A 23,520-nucleotide genomic window follows, 5' to 3' on the forward strand; every position below is an offset into this window, starting at 1 on the left:
ACTGTCTGAATTCATTTCTGTGAACAAGTGGAACATGTAAAAGTTAAGAGTAATAAGCTGAGATAGCAGTTCTACTGAAAGGCAGGTCACACGAGCCGACAGCGGAAGTCCACCGCCATCCAATCATCTCAATGAGCACTCCAGCTTGCCCCCAAAGCGTGGGGAGAAACAGTTGAATAAGAAATAGCAGAGAAAGGGGAAAGGGAATTTTCCACTTAGATTCCATATATTTTTATAGGGCTAGGGCATTACTCTGGACTTTAACTTCTCATTAGAAATTCAGGAAGAGTTCCTGTCTGGGACCCTCCTACACTGCTGACACATTAGTTCAAGCATTTTGATGCTATTGTTCAATTTGTTGCATACTTTTTTTATTATGGAACAATATATATCAACTTAAAGTAGGAAATAGTACTGACCATTTATGAAGCTCCTATTAGGTCCCATTCCAAGGATTTTCCAGGTATGAACCTAATTAAATACCCAATTAAGAGCAGTACTATTAAAAGTTCTGTTTCATAGAGGAGGAAGCTGAAACACAGAGGTTTAAGGAACTTGGCTACAGCCACTTAACAAAATCCCTTAACGACCAATTTTTGGCTGTGAGCACACTGTAGTTTTAAAGTCAACTTAATCCACCTAATACGATTCTAACCCACTTCAGAGCCTTCTGTGGGCAAACACTAAACTGCCCACCAATGATGCCAGCTGGAGCAACAAGTGCTGTCAGAGAAATGGCCTCACCAACTTGGAAGCAGGAAATCATGCTGAATGCAAGCCTTGCGATGAAAGTCCCGGAGGAAGAATATCCGCCACCTGACCAGACCAGACCGTTCGCTCCAACAAATTAACAGAAGCAAAACTCAGGAAGTCTAGAAAGAACATGTTCTTCCTCTCTCCCTTTTTCCTCTACTTATGGACTTACTGAAGAGAAACTGTCTGCCCTCTCTGATCTCGTATCTATCTTCTCACGGGAGTGCCTTCTCTCAGTGGCAATATAAGGAAAAGGTCGCTGTGTGCACACACTGCCCAGTGTCTTCAGCAATAAAGTGCAGTGGAAAGAGCAATCACTGAAGCAAATTGCAGGGTTGAATCCTAAGCCCACCATCAGCAAGCTGCGTAACATATGGGACATTTCTTCACCTCTCTGTATCTTCATCTCCTCATCTATAAAACTGGGCCTAGCTTAAAAAAAATAAAAAGCCTACTCTTAGCGTAGAGGTAACACTTAGAAGAGCCCCACAGAAAAGAAAATGTTCAGTAAGCATCGGCTACTATCACTGTTGAGACTCTCACAGAAGACCTGCCTCATGTATTCTCTGTACCCACGCCTCTGGGCTCAGAGGAAAAGTCTAAAATAGTCCGCTTCTCTGCCAGGACCTGGAAAGGGAAGTTCACTTCAAAGCAAAAGAACTAAGAAGCTCAGTGAGACTTGGACCTGGGTCACATGTTTGGGTCTGGCTTTGCCAGCAACGCACCGGCATTCGGGTCCCTCTGCGGCTCCCAAGTATCATTTTCAATCAGTCTCAACTTCCAGAAGAGAGAGTGTGACTAACTGGTTCCTCCAAAATCTAAAATCGAAAGGTGCACGATACTGATGACCCAAAGGACATAAGTCAAAGAAAATCAGAAATCAAGGTGACAGACCTGTTCCTTAAAGGAAAGGGGGACAGAGACACCAAGAAGGAGGGCAGTAGCTCAGAGGCGGAAGTGTCCAAATCCTGACATGGAGCCTGCTCCTGGCAACGAAGAGAGGAGATTTTCCTTATAAGACAGAGACTTGTGTGTGGTACTAACCTGCCTTACATATGATGCTGACAAGCTAAGAATAAACATACAGGTGTACCAGCAGGGTAAAGAAGCACTTGAAAGTTTTCTATGCAACCATTTTACTAAAGAAACAGTTTGTTCAGGATTTGAAAAGTTCTGATGGGTGGCTGACTTGAGGCAGCCCTTGGGGTGTGTCTGTCTCAAGTTCAGATGCTGGGGACGTGGCTTTCGAGGCAAGCACTTACTGCAGAATTCTGCATACTCAGCGGGCAGCAGGAAGGTCTGAGGGAGGATGTGAAAAGCCTTGAATCCGTGTGTGTGCTGCATTCGAATGATGTTTTTGTACAGTCGGTCCTTCCGGGTTAGCTCGTATGACCTAAAGATCATAAAGGTATTTTCATTTCAGTAAACTATGGTTCAGAAGTTTTCCCAACTGGTCATATTTGAAAGAGTACAGTGCAAAGTTCTAGAGCAGTTACTGAGAACAATTTTACATACCAAATCTTCCAATCTGTCAACTTGAAAGGTTTACTGATCATCTTCGAGGGTGGATTTCTTTGGTCAGGTTTACCCAGTGAAGTACGCTTTACACACAATAAGATTTGCCCTTTTGAGTGAAGACTCCTGAGTCTGAACAAATACAATGATACAACCACCACTACACTCATGAAGCGGGACAAAGGATAGTTCTCACATTCCCACATTATCTCAAGTCCCTGTGCCGTCAACCTTGTTGGTCACCCCCAGACCTGGCAAACATTCATCTGTCTTCTGTCCCTCTAGTTTTGCTTTTCCATAAAGTCAAATACAGTATTTTGAATTTCACTGAGCATAACACAACTGAGATTTACCCTTGTTGCAGGATATATCAAGAGTTTATTCCTTTTCATGGCTTAGTAACTGTCCTTTTTGGGGGAGCCCCACAAAATGTTTATCCATTCACTAGTTCAAGATATACAGGTTGTTTCCAGTTTTTTAAGATTCTGAATAATGTCACTATAAGCATTTGCATACAAGATTTTGTAAGTTTTTTTATGAACATAGTTTTCATCTCTCCAGGAATAGTACTGCTGGGTTTAATGCAATTGTTTAGTAAGATACAGAGTTCTCTACTTCTGCATAATGAAGTTCCCCCAAATGAAGCAGCTTAAAATAAACATTTTCTAATTGCACAATTTTTGTGGGTTAGGATGCAGGGTTGGTAAAAGTGGGTAGTTCGGTGGTGGGAATCTCCCCTTAGATTACAACCCAGCTGCAGGCCAGGGCCACAGACCTCAGCTGAACTGCAGCTGGAGGACCCAATCTCCAGATGGCCCTCTTAGATGAGGCTGTCTGGTGGCAGGAAGCCTCGGTTCCTCCCCATGTGACTTTTTCCACAAGGCTAACTGAGTGCCTTCATGACATGACAGCTGTTTTCTTCCAGATCCAGCAACCCAAGAGAAAAGGCAAGAACAAGAAAGAAGCTGCAGAGACGTTTATCACTGTCTTTTATGTATGACCTAGTCTCAGAAGCAAGACACTCATATCTGCCACACTGTTTTTGTTAAATGCAACTCACTAAGTCCAGTCCACACTCAAGAACAGAGAAATTAAGCCCAACCTTTTGAAGATAACGTCAAGATATATCTGGACATGATTTAGAAACACCACATAAATATGGTTAACTTTGGAAGAAACCGCTGAGCTGTCATTCCACGTGGCCACAGGACTCTGCATTCCCACCAGCAGCCGTGGTGGTCCAGCTGCACTGCATCCGGTCAGCACATGGGGCTGTTCCACGTGTGTTTGTTTCCTAGCCATCCTGATAGGTACAGAGTAGTTTCTTGAAGTTTTCATTTGCATGCCACAATCCCACAATGATGACTGACACTGAGAATCTCTTCATGTCCGTGTATCTCCTTTGGTGAAACATTCGTTCAAACATTTTGTCCAGTTTGAGAAACTGGGTCATTTGTCTTTTTATGGAGTTTTAAGAGGTTCCTATATATTTTGGATATGTTTTTTTTTAAAGATTTATTTATTTATGCATAGAAGAACTGGGGAACAGGCCAGAGGTATAGGAGGTGAGAGAATTCATCAAGAGACAGAGTGGAGAACAGAACAGATGGATCTACTGAAATGCACTGCTGAGGGGAGCAGCGGGCAAGACAGGAGTTCAGCTACCCCGTATGTGGGGGTTAGCTCCCTGGCAGAGATTAAGCTCAAACTATAGAGATGACGGCACTGAGACAACCCCTACATCACCAGGGAGGACGCTGGATACAAAGTCTTTATCAGATATATGTTTTGTAAATATTTTTCTCTCAGGTTGTGGCTTTTCTTTTCATTTTCTTAGCATTGTTTTCCAAAGAGGAGATATTTTAAATATTGATGAAGTACAGTTATCAATTTTTTTCTTATAGATTATATTTTTATTGGTACAGTTGAGAAATTTTCACTTAGTCCAAGGTCAGAAAGAGTTTCTCCTATATTTTCTTCTAGAAGTTTTAGTGTTAGATTTTTGCAGAAACTGTTTAAATGTCTATTTAAAATAGATGCATCTGATTCACTTCAAGCACCTGGTCACACATTTAGAAAGCCAAATCTACTTCGAAGCATTAAAGGAAAAATAAGGTTTAAATTATTTTCTACCCATGAAGTTCAGCTATAACCTTGTGATGAAGATTCCAAATATACCTTTGTCCAAATTATGAAGAAACTATCTGACAACAGAAAAGAATAGGCCAGGTATTTATACAGAACAACTGGTAAAAGACACTAGAACTGAAAAATCAAAAAAGAACACCCTCATTTCATAAAAATGAGGAGAAAAGTATATGAGATAACTGAAAATAAAACTGGCTAGCCTGAATGAGCTACCTGGAACAACAGCCCTGGAAATAAAATTAGGTGTAAACACTAACCAACTAAAAGGACTTTTCTTGAACTTGTGCCTCATAAGGTAGATGGGATTAGCCTCCCTTTTCTCCACTAGACCATGTAGCTCTCTGAGGTTGAATATTTAGAACAAATAATATTTATTCTGCTAGAAAAAAAGCAGTTTCAACATCATTTGTATTCCTCTTTTCTTTGTCATGGATATAATGATTAAGAAACCCTGTTCACAAAAAGAGCAGCAAACACACAGTGCTTATTACATGATAGGGAGATGCTGTTCTGAGTACTTGAGATCTTGGTATATAAAATCCTCACAATGTCAGTGAGATATGTGTTGTTAGTGCCTTCTTTTATCAGTGAGGAAATTGATGCTCACTCACCCTAGGTGACTTGCCGGAGCCGGGACGTGGGCCCAGACAGCTGGCCGGCAAGCATCTGTTTCTAACATGGCCTCTCTAAGCTGCCATTAACGAATGCGCCTGGCAGGGCTGTCTTATGATAACGCTCAATTCTTTGAACTCCTCCTAATAATATGTCAAAAGTGACAAGATCATCTATCATTAAAATCTCAGGATATATATCAGCTGACAGCTTCATTATGTGGTCCTCTTTCAATTCTGTTCAATGCAAAGAAACTGAAATCACTATCGTGCAAAAAGGGTTTGTTTTGCTATGACCAGAAGTCAATTAAACACTTTTTGTTTTTTTGGGTAGCTTTCTTGGACCCCTGGAATTTTTTTTTTTTTCTTTTTAAAGATTGATTTATTTCGCATACTGAACTGTGATGCAGGCCATAGGTGCAGGGGGGTGAGAGGATTTACCAGGGAGCAGAACAGGCAGATTAGCAAAGTACACTGCTGCGGGGAGCAGTGAGCAGGACAGGAGAATCCTGCCGTGCTGTGTGGGGCACCTCCCTGGCCAGGGATCACATTCGAGCTGAAGCAGCTGCAGCTAGCTTTGCAGTGGTGCACTTTAGCCCACTGCAGCACCAGGGAGGGCCCAAGCACACCTGGAAGTTCTTATACCCAAGAACTACGCATCTTATTACAAGTTTGGTGGACTACTTTTATAAAGGGGAAGAACCGAAGTTGAAAAAGGGGTAGAAAGGGAGAACGCAACTATATAAAGAGTTCACAAGTTGCTGATTTTAGGGGTAAGAAACAAACAAACTTCTATGGAACTTAGAATCCAGAAACACTCCTTTAGAGCCACCCACGGCTCACAGCCCTTGGAAAGGCATCATCTATGCTCAGAGATATGAAACCTCATGTGATTAGCAGACTGCTGTTCTGTATCATACATTTGTTCTCTTTAGGGACATTAATGCTATCTGCTGCTACACTCCCCAAAGTCAGGTACCTTTAAATGGAATAAAAGTAGCCACAAGACTATCATTACCTGGGAAAGTGATTAACCTTTTGTGCTTCAGAAAGGGTGCGAAGTAAGAAGGGCTTCAGGTGGGATCCTGTCCACATCAGGTTATAGTCAGTGCTGCTCGGGTGAACCTGAGATAAAAAGGCAAAATAAAAAACATCAGACCTAGCCTCTCTCCAAGAACAGCAGTGACAGAAAGGCCATAGGGCTGTTTCATACTCAGAGTATTCACAAGACAACAGTTGAGTGTAGAGAACCAGGGGACGATTCAGTTTAAAGGATGGAAGAGCGGGACAAATTGTCAATACAAAAAGCAGAATAAACTAGCCCTCCTGTAGAAAGTCTAGATGTCTCTTACTATTCTCACATATCAAAGTATGAGGAGATGAGGTGCCAACCCCGAAATTCCATTCTCAGACTATCCTTATGTTTTTGCAGGTGCTGGATATAAAATACTGGCCTCCCTGGTAACACATGGGATGAAGTCACAGAACTATGAAGCAGTTAGTAGCCACAGCACGATGATTTCGGTCCTGGTCCAGGAAGCTGACCCATATGGCGTGGCAGACCTCTCCTGTCTCGCCCACTGCTCCCCTCAGCAGTGTATTTCAGTGGATCCACCTGTTCTGCTCCCAGCTCTGTCTCTGGGGAATCCTCTGACCCTCTGGCCTACAACCCAGCTCTGATATGCATAAATGAATAAATCTTTAAAAAAAAAAAAAACTGAAAGCTAGTAGCAAACCAACTTATGGTTCATTCATAAGGAATCATTTGTCCATTCATGAAGCAATTACATGTTCTGTGCCTATAATGTGATTGTAACATACCAAGTCCTGGAGATAAAACAGCAACAAGACAAGGTAGAAATTGTCATGCAATTTTCATCTAATTGGAAGTCTGTCCCTTTTAATGTAAACATTTCAGTTTTCTCTATTTTCTTTGTTAACATCATACTCCTTGACTTTAAAGGATCAGCCATTACCCATCCCTCACGCCCCCCAACCCAGGAGTGAATCCATGAGACAAGCTGGGTCAGTCATTCTATCTCTAGATAGACTGCTGAACGTTAAAAGGCACGAGGACAATAAATAGAATCGAATCGCTAGTATGGCAGTACCTTGGGGATATGTTCCTGAAGTTTCCTACTGCCAGAGTACCCTGCTGTCCTGGCCTGCTTTTAAAAGGCCTATCTCTTCAGCTTTTCCTTTAATTCTGCTAGACATCTTGTGCATACCTTTCCTACATGCCTTTTGGTTTAAGTTAGACAGTCTGTTTCTGTTGCTTGCAATCAAGAACCTAAACTGGTTATCAGACAACTGTTTATGGGTAACACTGACTCTAGCCCAAGCCTAAAACCACAGCAAGAAACACTTTTTTGCAACATCCCCCACCCCCAAAATTTTTTTTGGAAATGTTTCCATTTATTTCAAGGTGAAAGCAGTAAAACCACTCAAATTCAATCCAGGTTCTGCGCACTGCTCCCATATACTTTCTTGAACTGGGCCTGTTCAGTTGGCCTAGGAGTTCTGGCTTTAGAGCAGGTCAGGTGGGGTAGCAAGAAGGAGCTTACTTCATGAAATCCATGGGCTGTCAGAATGCTGCGTACCAGTCGACTATCTGTTCGCACAATCTTGTAAGACAAATGATAACGTTCTAAATATAAACAGAGAACCAAGTTCAGTAACCAGGAAGTTAACTGCAGAGACAGAAACTGTAAGACAAGAGGCTTGTTCAATTATACCCCATGGCTTCACAATGCTACCCATTTGCTATCATAAGTAGGATGATTATTTTGGAACAGATGTTCTTCTCCTGAGATTTTTTGGGGGAGGGGTCACCAAAAAAATGGAGGAAAATTACTTCTTTGTTCCCACTAGTTTTTATTTGATACCTTCGATCAGAAGGCTAGGCGACACAGCAATGTAGCCTGTACCTGTGACCCTGTCACTAATAACTATCAGGTATTTTAATATTATTTTATAACTGTTAGGTACCACAAAATAGCATTTATTTGCACATTTAAAAATAATGAGCTAACAGACCTACCACTAAATCACTTTCTATGACACGCTAAAAAAGCACATACTTATCACAAATTTGGTTTAAAAAAATATTTTGATAACTCCATTTCAATACAACTGACTTTCTTTGTAACCATATGTATTTTTGAACAAACTTAAAAGACATTCCTGTGAAGTGAACCACAGGCTTCTCCAGCGGCACAGGACCCACTGCACCAAAAAAGGTTAAAAACTGCTGCTCTGCTCTTGCTTTGACCAACCTAGAGACACTCCGGAGGTGACATCACAATGGCTGCCCAAGGAAAACCCCAAGGTCAGCTCAGTTTCCTATTGGTGGGGAATGGTGGTACTGGGAAAATTATGCATGAAACATCACTGGACCGATAAATTTGAGAGGAAGTATGTAGCTGCCTTGGGAGTTGAAATCCACCCAGTGTTCCATGCCAATGAGGACCTGCTGAGCCCAGAGTGTGGGGTACAGCTGGTCAGGGGAAACGTGGTGGACCAGAGACGGCTGTTGTATCCAAGCCCCGTATGCCTTCGTCATGTTTGATAGGCCGTTGTTACCTACAAGATTGCACTTAGATGGCATAGAGACAGGGAACAAGTACTGAAAACATCCCTATTGTGTTGTGAGACAACAAAGTGGATACAAAGGACAGGGAAGTTTTTTAACCAAAAGCAGGGTCTTTGGTATGATGACATTTCTGCCCAAGGAAACTACACTCTGAAAAGTCCTTCCTCTGCCTTGCTAGAAAATGACCTGGAGACCCTAACTTGGATCTGGCTGCCAAGTCTACTTTGCACCCCCTCACCCCCACCGTGATTGGCAGGGACCCGCTCTGGCAGTGCAGAATGAGCACGAGTTAGAGGCTGTTCAGACAATTGATCTCCCAGAGGAAGATGTAGCTGGAGCCCAGAGTCAAAAGCCTGGTGTTATAGCAACTGTCCTGTGCTGTTAGCATGTTTATCACTTTGGCAATGCAACAGTGAGCAACTTCTGAACAGGGTAACACAGGATTTTACAAACAGCCCCTAGAATCACATTTTGCCTCTACATCCTAAGAAGCATTTCTTTTTACACATTTATAAGAAAATACTCATAAATCCCTGCTGCCACTTGTCCAGCCCTTACAGGATACCATGCGATGCAGACACAGGCCAAAGGTATGGTGGGGGTCCTGAGAGAATTCACCAGAGTGGGGAACAGAACAGGCAGGTCTGCGGAAATAACACTGCTGAGAGAAGCAGTGGGTCAGGAGAGGTCTGCCTCACCATGCAGGTCAGCTCCCTGGCTAGCGATCAAACTCATGCTGCAGTAGCTGCAGATAACTTCATAATGCTGTACTTTAACCCACTGCACCACCATGAAGGGCCCCATGCTTCTCATTCTTGTGACAAACTTTGAACACACAGCTACCGAGTTTTCCCAATGACCAATCATTATTATGTTGCTTTTGCAAAATAACATAAATAATGGAAAGCCACGTGTAAACTTTGGTGTGGAGAATAATATGAGATGAAGTACAGTAAGTACCCTGTTCCAGGAGTCTGTGTTCTGGTTCCCAGTTGGGGAGAGAAAGCACCAAACAGGACTGGAATATCTTGCAATGCCAAAAAAAAAAGAGGAAATGTGTTCAAAAACTGGTTGGGAGGATGTGCAATAATCTTCAAGATCTTAAAAGGATGCTCAATGGCCAAATCTGAGATAACTGGAACGTGAAAATCAAAAGTAACAAGGAGAGATCATAATTTACTTATTAAAAAGTTTTTTGCGGGCCCTCCCTGGTGGCGCAGCGGGTTGAAGCACTGCACTGAGAAGCTGAAGCCACTTCAGCATGAGTTCGACTCCCGCCTGCCCCGCAGGAGATCCACATGGCGTGGCAGACCTCTCCTGACTCGCCCGCTGCTCCCCTCAGCAGTGTACTTCGTCGATCTGCCTGTTCTGCTTCCCGCTCTGTCTCTGGTGAATCCTCTCACCACCCCTGAGCCTCTGGCCTGTACCCCTGTTCTGTACGAATAAGTGAATAAATCTTTAAAAAAAAAAAAAAAGTTTTTTGCTTTATTATTGCTGCTAGAACAAATAACCACATACTTGTGGCTTAAACAATACAAATTTCTTGTCTTACAGTTCTGATAGAAAAAGTCTGATACCAGTCTCTCAGGCATGATCAAGGCAGCCTCCTCTTTCACAGGCTCTGGCCAGGTCCCTTTCCCAGTTTCTAGGGGCCACCCCCTTCGCTGGCTTGTAGCCCCGATCCCCACCGTCTTCAAAGCCAGCCATGTGGGCCTCGTCCCTCTCAGGCTGCATCCATCTGGCTCCTTGTCTGCCTCCTTCCACTTGAAAGGACCCCTGTGATTACATTGGGCCTGCTTGGGTAATCTCCTTACAGCAACTTTAATCCATCTACAACCTTAATTCCCCTTTGCCACTGACATTTTCACAGGTTCTGAGAATTACAAGGTAGACATTGGGGGGAGGGGACCATTATTCTGCCTACCACAGAGAGGAAAACTCTTCTTTACAGAAAAGTCAGCTAATAAAGGTAGAAAGGCAAACAGAAAGCCATAAAAGTAAATGATTCATATGCGACTGAATGGATACCTCAGGTGAGACACTACTGGGTGACAGACATTCACAATCTCAAGAGACTTCTCCATATGTCGTCTAACAAAAGAGGAAGGTACCATGAAACAATCTGGTAGACACCACCTTAACCAAATAACAGAATGTGGACAATGCAATATAAAGACATTGCCTGCTTCCTAATATGACACATTAAGGAAACACATCTTGACTCAGTGATATTCCGTTAATTTTTTAATCTGAATCTCAGCATGAGAACACAGTGAGATGAGCTCAAACTTAAGGACAAAGCAACTAGCCTGGAATCTTTAAAAATGTTAATGTCATAAAATATTAAAAAAAAAAAAAAAGCCCTGGCTAATATAATAATTGTAGATTGTAGATTTAGGAGACCAAAGAAATAAGACAGCTAAATGCAATTTGACTGGACCCTGGATTTAAAACAACAGGTCTAAATCGGAACTACTGGGGAAACATGGAAGGGATTGTATATTTGATCAGAGTATTTCACCAGTGATAAACCTACTAAGTGTGATCACTGTGATCACTGTGCTACGGTTATCAGAGGATGCCTTTGTTCTTAGGAGAGGCCTGCTGAACAAATATTTAGCTGGGAAGTATTTGAACTAATTCTCAAGTTGCTCAAATAAAGAGCGCACCAAATGTGGCAAAATGCTAATGGTAAATCTAAGGAGAGAACCTACATGTGTTCATTGCAATGTTCTTATCACTTGTCTTAAGGTTTTTAATTTTTCTAAATAAAAAGTTTTTTAAAAATGAAAGACAGTCAAGTCTTCTTATTACAGTAACTAGTCAGTGACATGTCCAATTTTGTAAATGCAAAATCACCTACAGGAGGCCAGGACTGGGCCCAATTCTGCACCTGTCCTGCAGTGCTGCCTGCGGTACCAGACCACAGAGACAGCGATCAGGTATGAAAAATAAAGAATGAGCGCACGGGGACTAAAAGAAGGGGATAATGAGAGAACGAGTATGTCTCTGGGGTGGGACTGCCAGGTTCAAATCCTGACTCTACTGGTGCCCCAGATAGGCTTCTCAAGAGGCCTCGCCGCAGGGTTGGGCTCTGAGCGGAACTATGTCAGTTATTTAGGTGAGAACAAGCCCGAGGGGACCCAGCAATTCAGAAATCTGAGGCAGCAATTCACCAGTTACTCAAACTGTTCTTTTCACAAGGAAAGGTGAATACAATTATTAAACCTCAAAGAACTGGGAAGATAAAACTCAAAATCAGTTTGAATGTTGTGGCTTTTTCTTTAGTCACAGGAATATAATAAGGGGGAAGGAAGGCTTAAAGGTTCTTAAAAATAGTGATTCCTTGAAAAATGGGATGACCACATTGCTAGTTGCCACTTCTGACAGGTGTCAGCTGTTCTAAAAAAGAAAGATGTACCAACTGCCATGGAATATATAGATGCATTTATATAACAGACCAAAAGAAGCAAGTTTCAGGGGGTTTTGTTGTTTTCACACACCTTTGTCATTTCTATTCACATCATAGAGTTTCTCAGCAAATGTTAACAGACCTTCAGTTATTTAGGTTTCAGAGAATATGAATGAACCATGTTCCTTTGATAGGTAACTGAGCAACTTGCTGAGAAGATTAGAACATAAGGATTCGTAGGGAGGGAGGAAGAATCAAATCCCAGAAGCAGGCTCTCACTGTGCTCTCAAAGCCTGTCTTATGGAGCAGTGACAGCCTTTAAATTCATTTCAAAGTAGAAGAGATCCATTTCGGCCCTCCCTGGTGGCACAGCGGGTTAAAGCACAGCACTGAGAAGCTAAAACTACCTCTGCAAGAGTTTGATTCCCGCCTGCCCCAGAGGTGTCCACATGACGGGGCAGACCTCTCCTGACCCACCCGCTGCTCCCCTCAGCAGTGCACTTCCTTGTTCTGCCTGTTCTGCTCCCCACTCTGTCTCTGGTGACGCCTCTCACCACCCCTGAGCCTCTGGCCTGTACCCCTGTTCTGTATGAACAAATAAATAAATCTTTAAAAAAAAAAGAAGAGATCCATTTCATGCTGTAGAATAAACAGTAGGAGCTGTATGCCTGTTATATACCAAACATTAAATAGTATAATTTAATTCTCACAGCACCTACAAAATAAGCTACATTTACTAATAGTGAAATCAGTTAAGAGAGTTTACATGACTTTCCTAAAACTCACAGCCAGAATGCCAAGGTCAGAATTTGAACCAATGACTAAGAACCTAGCACTGGCTCCTTCCACCACACTTCATGACAGGTCTGATCCACAGCATCTTAACCTTTGAAGAGACTAACCCCAGAATTCAGAGTAGTGCATAAAGTTAAAGAGGAGTGTAGATAAATGAAATTGAGACTAAAATAGCAGTAGAAAAAATAAAGTAAATTAAAAAGCGGCTCTTTAAAATGATCATTTTTAAAAAAATCATCAAATTGACAAACCTCTAACTAGACTGACATCAAAAAATTTCAACTTAAGTCAAAAGCAAAGTGGAACATGACTACCAACCTCACAAAAATGAGGCCTATAAAAGAGTACTATGGAAAAACTGCATGCCAACCAATTAGATAAACTAAGTAAAATGGACAAAACCTAGATGCACACCAACTGCCAAAACTGACTCAGTAAGAAACAGAAACCTCTCAACAAAGAATGCTCAGGACGAGGGAAGTCTACCAAAACACTTGACATAATTAGTATCAACCCTTCCCAGGCACTTCTAAAGAGGAAGGAGCTCATTCTATGAGACCAGCATTGCCTGATACTAAAGCCACAGTGGCATCATAAGAAGACTACATACCGTTACTAACCTTTATGGATAGAGATGCCAAAATTCCCCACAAAATGGGGCCTCCCCGGTACAGGGGTTAAGGTTTCAGCACTATCAAACTATTGCCAGTCACTACAGCATGAGTTCGATCCCCGGCCAGGAAGATGACTCACAGGCTGTGGTTGACCTCTCCTGTCTCACCCACTGCTCCCCTCAGCAGTGTATTTCAGTAAAATCTGTCTTGTTCTGGGCCCTGCCTGGTGGCACAATGGGTTAGGACACAGCACTGCACTTCAGTGTGAGTTCAATCCCCAGCCTCAGAGGTGACCCACATGGCGGGGCAGACCTCTCCTATCTCACCCACTGCTCCCCTCAGCAGTGTACTTTGTCGACCTACCTGTTCTGCTCCCCACGCTGTTTCTGGTGAATCCTCTCACCAGCCCTGCACCTCTGGCCTGTACCCCAGTTCTGTATGCATAAATAATCTTTAAAAAATAAAATCTGTCTGTTCTGTTACCACTCTGTCTTAGGTGAATTCTCTCACCCCCTCCTCTGGAATACACCACCCCAGTTTTTGTATGCATAAATAAATAAATATTTTAAAAAATGTTTCCACAAAATACTAGGAAACCAAATCTAGGATTTAATGAAGAGGATGATATACCAGCTACTTCAGGAGTTCAATCCCCAGCTAGGAAACTAACCCACATGGCACAGCAGACCTCTCCTGACCCACCCACTGCTCCCCTCAGTCATGTATTTCAGTAAAATTTATCCAATTAGGATTTATCTCAGGTATGCAGGGGTGGTTCAACACACAAATGCTAACTTAAGAGTAATAGACCACATTAATAGAATGAAGGAAGTGGGAAACAGAATTTCCTCAATAGTATTTGGCAATATTCCCCAAAGTGCTTATCAAATTCAATGTACTCTAAGTCCAAAATTCATATGGAACTATAAGGGAGCCTAAGTAGCAAAATAAATCTTGAAAAAGAAGAAGAGGACTGACTCATACTTGCCAATTTCAACATTTAATACAACGGTAGAGTAGTCAAAACAATATTGTGCTGGCATCATAAGGACAGACATACAGATCACTGAAATAATGAACTCAGATATAAGCCCATACTTCTTTAGTCAACTGATTTTCAATTATAGTGTGAAGACTATTCAATAGGGAAAGACTAATTTCTTCAACAAATCATACAACAGGATATCCACATGCAAAAGAATCAAGGTGGATCTTTATCTAACAATGTAGAAAATAACTCAAAATGGATCAAAGAGCATTTAGCTCTAAGTACAGGAGTTTAAGCTATAAAAGTCTTAGAAAAAAGCACAGGGAGGCCCTCCCTGGTGGCGCAGCGGGTTAAAGCACAGCACAAAGAAGCTTAAGCCAATTCCGCATGAGTTCGATCCCTGCCTGCCCCGGAGACGAGCCACATGGTGAGGCAGACCTCTCCTGAACCGCCCACTGCTCCCCTCAGCAGTGTACTTCGTCGATCTGCCTGTTCTGCTCCCTGCTCTGTCTCTGGTGAATCCTCTCACCCTCCTCATCTCTGGCCTGTACCCCAGTTCTGTACGAATAAATAAATAAATCTTAAAAAAAAAAAAAAAAAGAAAAGAAAAAAGCACAGGGATCATGTCTGTGGATTAGGCAACAGTTTTTTAGATATGACACCAAAAGCATAAGCAACAGAATTAAAAGTAGATTAATTAGAGATCATCAAAAAAAAACTTTCTGCTCATGAAAGAACACTACCAAGTAAGTGAAAAGACAAACCACAAACTATGAAAATATATTTGGAAATCATATACCTGCTAAGGATCTAATATCCAGGATGTGTCAAGAACTAATCTTACAACTCGATAAGAAGACAAGCAATCCAATTAAAAAATAGACAATATGACCCTCCATGGTGGCGCAGCAGGTTAAAGTGCAGCACTAAGAAGCTAAAGCCACTTCAGCATGAGTTCAATCCCTGCCCGACCTGGAGGTGATGCACATGGCGTGGCAGACCTCTCCTGACCCGCCCGCTGCTCCCCTCAGCAGTGTACTTCGTCAGTCAGCCTGTTGCTCCCCACAATGCCTCTGGTGAATCCTCTCACTGCCCCTGCACCTCTGGCCTGCACCCCAGCTTGTATGCATGAATAAGTAAATCTTAAAAAAAAAAAAAAAAAAGTAGACAACAGACAAAGAGACAAAAAGTTTCAAAAGACATAAAAGACATTTCTCCCAAGATAGACAAATGGCAAACAACCCCATGAAAAGATGCACAGTGCTAATCAAAACCAGCAGTATAGCTAAATCTAAAAAAAAAAGAAAAGAACAGAAATGAGGGAGGATGTGGAGAAACTGGAACTCTCATACATTGATGGTGGGAATGTAAAATTTATGAAGTCACCATGGAAAGCCCTTTGGCAGAATTACCACACAACCTAGCAACTCCTTGCTAGGTACAGACCTAAAAGAAATGAAAACAGTTGTTCGAACAAAGACCTATACACGAACATTCACAGTAGCACTATTTAAAAGCCAAAAAGTGGAAAAATCATTCACCAACTGATGAACAGAATGTGATATATGTCTATAATGAATAGTATTTGGTCCTCAAAAAGTGAAGTGATGAAACACACCACAACATGGATGAACCTTTAAGACATCATGCTGTCAAAGAAGCCAGTCACAAAAGGTCACGTTTTACAAGTCCATTTATGTGAAATATCCAGAAAAGGCAAATCCACAGAGACAAGAAAGTAGATTAGCGGTTGCTAGGAGCTGGGGGTAAAAGGGGTTGGGGGAGCGGCTGTTTACAGGATAGAGACTTAAGCAGAACGTAATAAACCTATTCTAGAACGTAACAATGGTGATTGTGAATGATCTAAACACACTATGAATATATCAAATGTCAGTGAACTATATACTCCAAATGGTTAGAACAGTAGTTTGTTATGTGTATTTTACCACAATTTGAAAAATAACATTAAACACATCAGAGGAAAGAACAATTTAGTATGCAAAAAGCAATTTAAGAAGTTAGAAATAATCCTTCTAAGTAAAACAAATGCAAAGGCTTTCCTCAAAACCAAGGCCCTTTCACAACCTGTAGGTGATACCACTTTCTGGGAGACCAGATCATCAGGACCCTGCCCCGCCCTACCCTCTATGAGAGAAAGACATACCCACCTCCAATGACTCGAATATTGTTGTCCTTTGTTAGAATAGCCTCGGCGTGGAACACTAAAACTGGAATTCTCCGGCAGCCTCCAGTCCACATGATACACGGATGATCGCTGCAATGAGAAAAGGCTTTACTCGTTCACAGCTCAAAATATGAATTAACAACTCGAAGCAGATATCTGTGATTTTCTGAGTAGCAACTTTCCTTTCCTTCTGGCATGAGAACTCCAAATGTTTTACCATTCATAGCCATGCATTTTAAGATTAATGTTATCCATTTTAGGAACAGGCCCTGATAATTCCAGCACCCTGTTAGTGAGTAGGGCTGAGTCAGGAGACGGTGTCAGGAGACCCTCTGAAAAAGCAACATCTTCTTTCCCTTCTGAAGCAGCTCTAGGAGAGACGGCCTACTTCCCCTTGAAGAGAATGAGAGATCCAGAAGGGTAACTGTCATTGTGTGACCTTGAGAGGGAGAGCCTGAAGCTGTTGGTAAAGGAGGAAGTCAGTGGGAGCCTGACAGATGGAATGAGGGAAATAAGATCCTTTGTGGCAAATGGAGAGCTGCAGAATCAAGTTACCCCTAAATATAAGTGAATGAATTCCCTTCATCATTTAAGACACTGTATGCCTTAGTTCCCAGACATACAGAATCTTAAGATACTCACAATAATCTATATGCCCTTTGAACACCCTGCAGTGCTTTTTTAAGCAAATTTGATGACCCATCCAAAGATCCTGAGCTAGGAACCCTGACTAACACAAGTACTCCAAGTAAAAGCACGTATTTTGAAGAAAGCCTATACTAAATCCAACGGCTCCTCCAGCAAAGGACCTCTGACTTTATTTTCTTTCCCTAGTCTAAGGAAATCTCAGTTTAATTAACCCTTATATTTACTCACAGATTAGGAAAATCTTCAACCTGATAGGAATTGAAATGAGTCCTTCAATTGATAGGAAATGAAGTGAGTCCCTACAAGGCTCTAGGAATTAAATTAAGAGCTTTCACAAGCTATTTCACTTAATCCTCTTACCTGAACTATGAACTGAAGAAATGAAACCCTCCTCTCAGGTTAAGAAACCTGCACAAGGTCACAGAGCTGATGAAATGAGGGGAAAAGCACCCTTGCTGTTGTTTCTACCCTCCCAGCCCCCCAATCCCATTTCAGTGATGTCCTATACAAGTTGGGAACTTAAACTCAGATGTTTGGGACACTTAAACTAATCAATTTCTTAAATGGAATAAGATCCCTTTAGACAAGATTCAGGCTGCTGGAACATGACCACACCCCTTAACAAAGACCCTACTATGAGTCTCAGGGCCAAGCCAGACCCCGCAACCCAAGTTTAAAAAGAGCCACACTCTGAATGCACTGTCAGGCTACTGGTCTGAGAGGCAGGGCAGGCTTTACTAAATGAGGTGCCAAGAGCCTTTTAGTAAAGATAGCAAAGAGCACCATACCTAGTTTATTTCCTGTTTTCTAGAAATGGAATGTGGATGCTGACTGCCCTTGCCCTCTGATTCGGGTGCTAGTGCCCATTAGTGAGAAATTTTCTTTATAGAGTATATACTTTGGCAAGAAGTGTTTCTGTGGTTTGCTTGTTTTAAGCTTTAATACCTGTAAGTTACAGGCATAGGGCCAGATGATTCCTATGTTCTCTTCCAAATTTAACTTTTCCATTTCTAAGTCAGATGAAAGAGGGAAAAATGGACAGGCTAAACGACAAAGTCGTGGACAGACACTCTGGCAATTATCCAAACTTCCTTGTCAGTCGCACTAGTTACCAACTGGCACCACTGTGTCTTAGCAGTTACAAACAATGGATTATTGCCACAAATTAAAAATGCCTGATGACAGACAGGAACACAATAAACAACTAAACAGCTGAGTACAACCAAGGCCCTAAACAGGTATCTGTCGAGAGCCAAATCCTCACTGAAAAATCTTTTTACTTACAACTTAAGAAAAGATAAAAAGGAAATAAACTATGAATTCAGTCAGGTCAACTAAACCACACTTGAGGCAGATGCTGGTGTGTCATTAGAACCATGCTCCCACCAGGTGGCGCTAAAGGGAAACCATTCAAAATTATTAGGAAACTGAAAATCAGGACCTCAAATTTCCATTCACAGCAGAAACTGGTATAAATTTAAAAAACAAGCCATTACAGCATGAAAGAACAAAGTATTTGAGTGATTAATTTCTGAAGTAGACCAGTCTTACAGTTCACCTTATTAGAGGCCTACGAACACTTTGGTTCACTCCAGGAGTGAGCCTACTCAAAGCTTCTATTTCTTATTCCTAAGAAGGCCCCTGCTGGAAATGCCTTCTTGTCTGCTTGTCTTTGTTCACTTAATCCCACTCTCCAAGGAGCAGTGCACCTCACCAGCTCAAGCCCACACTGCTGCTTTCTGACTCCTGTAGCATCAACAACCATTTGTCGATGAACTTTATTTTGTTCCACTCAACACTGATGATCTTTTTAACTGATATAAAACCAATTTTTATGACAAGAATGAAAGTTACTATTTTTTAATGAATAATCTCACAATCAAATACCTTCATGAAAGTTTCCACATTTGTATATAAATCTGTATTTGGGGGGTCCCCAAACAAAAATATAGAGAAAGAGCCCCTTTACATTTATAGTTTGAAGTAAAGCATGCAAAACAAGGCCTCCTAGGCAGTTTCTAGCAAAGCCCAAGACTGCAAGACTACACTACACTAGCACAATAGCACCTAAGGACCAAGGCAGATCTAACAGATAGGTGTAGATAAACACCTTTGGATTAAATCATCATCCTTAAGATGACTTAAGATCTTCTGACTTCCAAAATTTTTGCTACAGGAGTAAACATGTTTGACTTAAGGTTTCCATGTATAAAACTAGGGCCTACTAGATAAGATATAAGCTAATGGAACAAAATTAACAGTTAAAAATCAACAAACAGTAGGAGTTTGAAAGATAAAAGAATATGAATTGGGGGGATTACTATTTTATTTTTACTGATGTTTAAATTTAGTTATGTCTCAGCCATGAATACTGGCAAAAAAGCTCTTCAGGGCCCTCCCTGGTGGTGCAGAGAGTTAAATCACAGCACTAAGAAGCTAAAGCCACTTCCGCATGAGTTCGATTCCCGCCTGCCACCTGCCAGGGAGGTGACCACATGGTGCAGCAGACCTCTCCTGACCACCCACTGCTCCCCTCAGCAGTGTACTTCGATGATCTGCCTGTTCTGCTCCATACTCTGTCTCTGGTGAAGCCTCTCACCAACCCTGAGCCTCTGGTCTGTACCCCAGTTCTGTATGTACAAATAAATCTAAAAAAAAAAGAAAGAAAGCTCTTCAGGTTTAGCATTATCTGTGCCTATGAAATTACAGGTTTTTCACACTGTATTGCAGCTGCTGTCCATATTAAAATAAAATTTACTCTCATCACTAGTCTAAGTTAAAAATTATTACATTTGCCACTAGAATACCTATGGTCACAGTGTCCCTTGCTAACAATAATTTTGCAGTTCTCCCTAAAACTGCATTCAGCTACCAAATTGTGACATCTTTCTTTGGTGATCCCCAGAGTCATGTTTCTGAGTGCTCCCACTTCCAAGTGTTCATCAAAGAAAACCCTACAGTGTGATAATCTTATGTAAACTAGGCAAGAACTGTTTTCACGTTACTGAATTTAGAAAATAAAATTTAATTTCCCTATGTTTTAAATGAATGATCTTGTTGAATATATTAATAGAAAAAGCACAGGGTTGGGGTTTTTAATTTCAATAATTGTATTTCAATGTAATTGGCATTGTTTGTAATTTTGTATATTTTAAGGACTTAGAAATATTCTGATACAAGATCAACTGATCAAAGGTAAGCTAAACCAGAAAGTCTCCATTTACTCACTGATTCAGTTAGTCACTAAATCAATAAGTATTTATTGAGTACTTATATTAGGTTGAAATATCTGAAACTGCTAACTGTTGACTGCTTTTGATCTATCAAAATGGCAATCTAATACTTGCCAATCTAGAAGCCCACAAAATAAGAAATAGTTGTGGAATAAAGAATGGTCTTGAAAACAGACTGATAGTTGAAGAAGTTAAAAAATGCTGTGAAATGATTAAGAGGCAGCACGTATAAAGCAAAAAGTGACAAGGCAAAGTGACCAGAGGGAATTATGCATTTAATTGTGTTGACAAGAATGACCCAAATATAATGTCAAATTTCTATTATTTTCTATGACCTAACTATGATGAGAAGACTTTCCCCAGAGCCTTGCTAATGTTTCAATCTTTCTCTTCAAATCACATTAAATAACGTAATCTTTCATTTTGTAAAATCCATTTAAAATAATATTAAAGTCAGCGAAAATAATGCCTTGCATTTTCATGGCACTTTACACTTGAAAAATACCAGCAGAGTCTGTGAAATATCAGTCCCATTCTTCAGGTTACACAGCACCCACATATCAAAGAGGATTTACAGACAAACTTAAAAACTAAGCTAAGTTTAAGCCAGGCTCTTTGTTCTCTGTGTCAAGCAATGTTAAAGGAGGCAAAATAGCAAAGTGCTTCAAAATCCAGGGCTGAATCTTAATTTATCACTTATATACTACATATTCCCTATATGAGTTTAGTAAAGTGGGAACAATAGCTTCAGATTAAATGATATACAGTATTTAATGTCCTTGTCCTTATCACTCAACACTATCACTCATTTTTTATTAATGTAAAAATTGAATCAAGAAACTTCACTCTTACCTAAAAGAACTTGGAAAAGCACTATGGCTGATGATCTGCCCCACAGTTACTCTGCTAAGCTACTTGACCTCTTCATGTTTTCATCATTCAACATTGTAAAGGCTTTTTGGAAAAAAAAAATAACATAACCAATGTCACAGGGCATGGTTTTCCAATATCTAAAAATTTCAAAATCTGTTGGGAGCTCTGATCAAAGAACTCACTAAAACTACCATACCTAGACCCAATGTTCACTCATGAGCCCAGAAAACTTATATCACATAGTTGATCTGGATCAAATAATAGTATCTTTAATTAAATCATTTAGATCTAAATTAATTAGATCATGGCCAACAGCTAAAATCAGAGTCAAACAACACCAAAGGAAAGGTATTGGCTGAAAGAGTGTGATTAACAGAGAACTATCTTCCACCCTAAAAGCAAAGGGTCAAAAGCAGGCTGGCTATTACTTACTCTTGGCTTACCACCTCCTCATCCTCTGAGGATGATGCTGTTTCCTCCAGGTCCCGGGCCATCACGACTGGCATTTCCTTTAGGGCTTGTCATGCAGTCAGCAGGCGGGGGGCCTCAGAGACCTTTCCTCTCAGATTCACCGGATCAAACAATTTGGGTGGCACAGATTCCTACAAGAAAACCAAACCATCTGAAACCCAATGGTTTCAGAAATACAACTGTCTATTGATTGTGCTGATGATCTTCCAAGTAGTGAAAGTGAATACTTAAGACATGCCAACCTCTAGAGGCCTACCTTCTATCACAGCATCTCACCTATGTCACAAAACTCAAGTTTTTTTTTTTTCAATTATACTCTCTGTCCTCTATGCAATTGAAGAGTTGTTAATAAGACTTCTTTTACATACAACGTTTATACACTAAATCTAACAAGACCAAAAGGATAAACAACTTTTAGGAAACTGAGATAGGACATTCATTGCCCAAACCTAAGACTCCTTGCTAGAAAAACGTGACCTGAGCTAAAAGTTAAAACTCAAGATTTGAAATCTCTGCAAGTATTTTTTTAGACTCTATGACAAGCACACTGATAAAATGCCTTCAATGGTTCCTCTAAAACAAATTCAACTGAACCAAACAATTAATTTATTCTCCTGAATCAACGTTATAAATAGCTGAAAAAGCATTGCCCTTCCAACACCCTCTAAAAATATTCTCTCTTACTGGAATTCATAAACTATGACCAGAATCTCGAAAACATTAAAATTACGCTTTTTTCCCCCTGTAGGGAAAAAGTACAGGTTTGTGGTATTTGCGTTTTAGCAGGGATCAGAAATTATGGATCAAGAAAATGAAAATGTTTAAATGACCATAAACCCATTACTTAGAGATATGCACTTGATGCCAATTTTGCCAGCCTTTTTTATGCATTCCCATATAGGATAAGATTGTAAACAGGACCAAAAAACAACGGCCCCGTCAAGATTCCGAGAGATCCTCAGAATGCGAAAGAGCTCATTAAAAACCTCAAAGCCCTTCGTTTCTGCGAGGATGCCCAATGGGATTTCTCGACCTTGTCAAGAATTTTGGGAATCCTTTAAATTAAACAAAAACAAACACAAACAAAACCTCCAGCGCGAGGAAGGAGCGCCAACCTATCCTAGGCTACCTGCAGAGAAGAGAGACAGGACAAGCGACTGGAAGATGAATGCGGACACTCATCCAAAGAGCGCCCTCGCCCTTAAATGGATCAGCCCCGCAGCCCCACCCCCGGCTCACCCCAATTCCAGGTAGGTTCGCAGATACCAAGGGACGGACCCGGGAGACTCCGCCGCAGTGATTCAGTCCAACGCGCCCGGAAGCCCAGAGCTGCTCCCGACTCTGAGAGGGAAGTGCAGCGCTCCGCGCCCGCCCAGACCTGGGAGCGCAGCCTCCTCGGGTAGGGGAGCGCGCCCGCGCAGGCGTTTACCTGTCTCATCTTCCCATGGCTCGGGGCGGGCTGGCGGGGACCGCGTTCTGCGCCTACCGCCCTCCTCCTTCCCCAGCCGGGCTCACGGCCGCCGCCGACGGCTGCTTCCCGGTTACTACAACAACCAACAAGCAACCGCCCGCTGGGAGCCACTGCGCAGGCGCCCGCCACCGGCGCTGACAACGCTCAGCTTCGGGCGCAGAAGAGTGTCGTCACGGCCGCGCCGCGCGGGCGCAAATCCCAGCTCCCGGCA

The 23,520-nt window shown here is 41.6% G+C and overlaps 1 protein-coding gene across 4 annotated transcripts in view; it reads right to left on the minus strand.

Annotated features, from left to right (window-relative positions):
• The window catches only part of TTLL5 (tubulin tyrosine ligase-like family member 5), a 248,736-nt gene extending 225,277 nt beyond the window's left edge, over window positions 1–23,459 (minus strand). For 2 of the 4 annotated variants that reach the window (XM_012724493.1, XM_012724492.1), the window contains exons 1-6: window positions 23,268–23,339; window positions 21,800–21,969; window positions 16,597–16,703; window positions 7,592–7,674; window positions 6,046–6,152; window positions 2,016–2,146 (exon numbers count right to left, since the gene is read on the minus strand). In XM_012724493.1, coding sequence (XP_012579947.1) covers window positions 2,016–2,146; window positions 6,046–6,152; window positions 7,592–7,674; window positions 16,597–16,703; window positions 21,800–21,873 — 502 coding nt within the window. In that variant the 5' untranslated portion in view covers window positions 21,874–21,969; window positions 23,268–23,339. The other 2 variants (XM_012724491.1, XM_004681676.1) reach the window with 2 other exon arrangements.
• Window positions 23,460–23,520: the final 61 nt, after the last annotated feature.

The sequence above is a fragment of the Condylura cristata genome, unplaced genomic scaffold, assembly GCF_000260355.1.
Source record: "Condylura cristata isolate star-nosed mole 26May11 unplaced genomic scaffold, ConCri1.0 scaffold00013, whole genome shotgun sequence".
Lineage (NCBI taxonomy): Eukaryota > Metazoa > Chordata > Mammalia > Eulipotyphla > Talpidae > Condylura > Condylura cristata.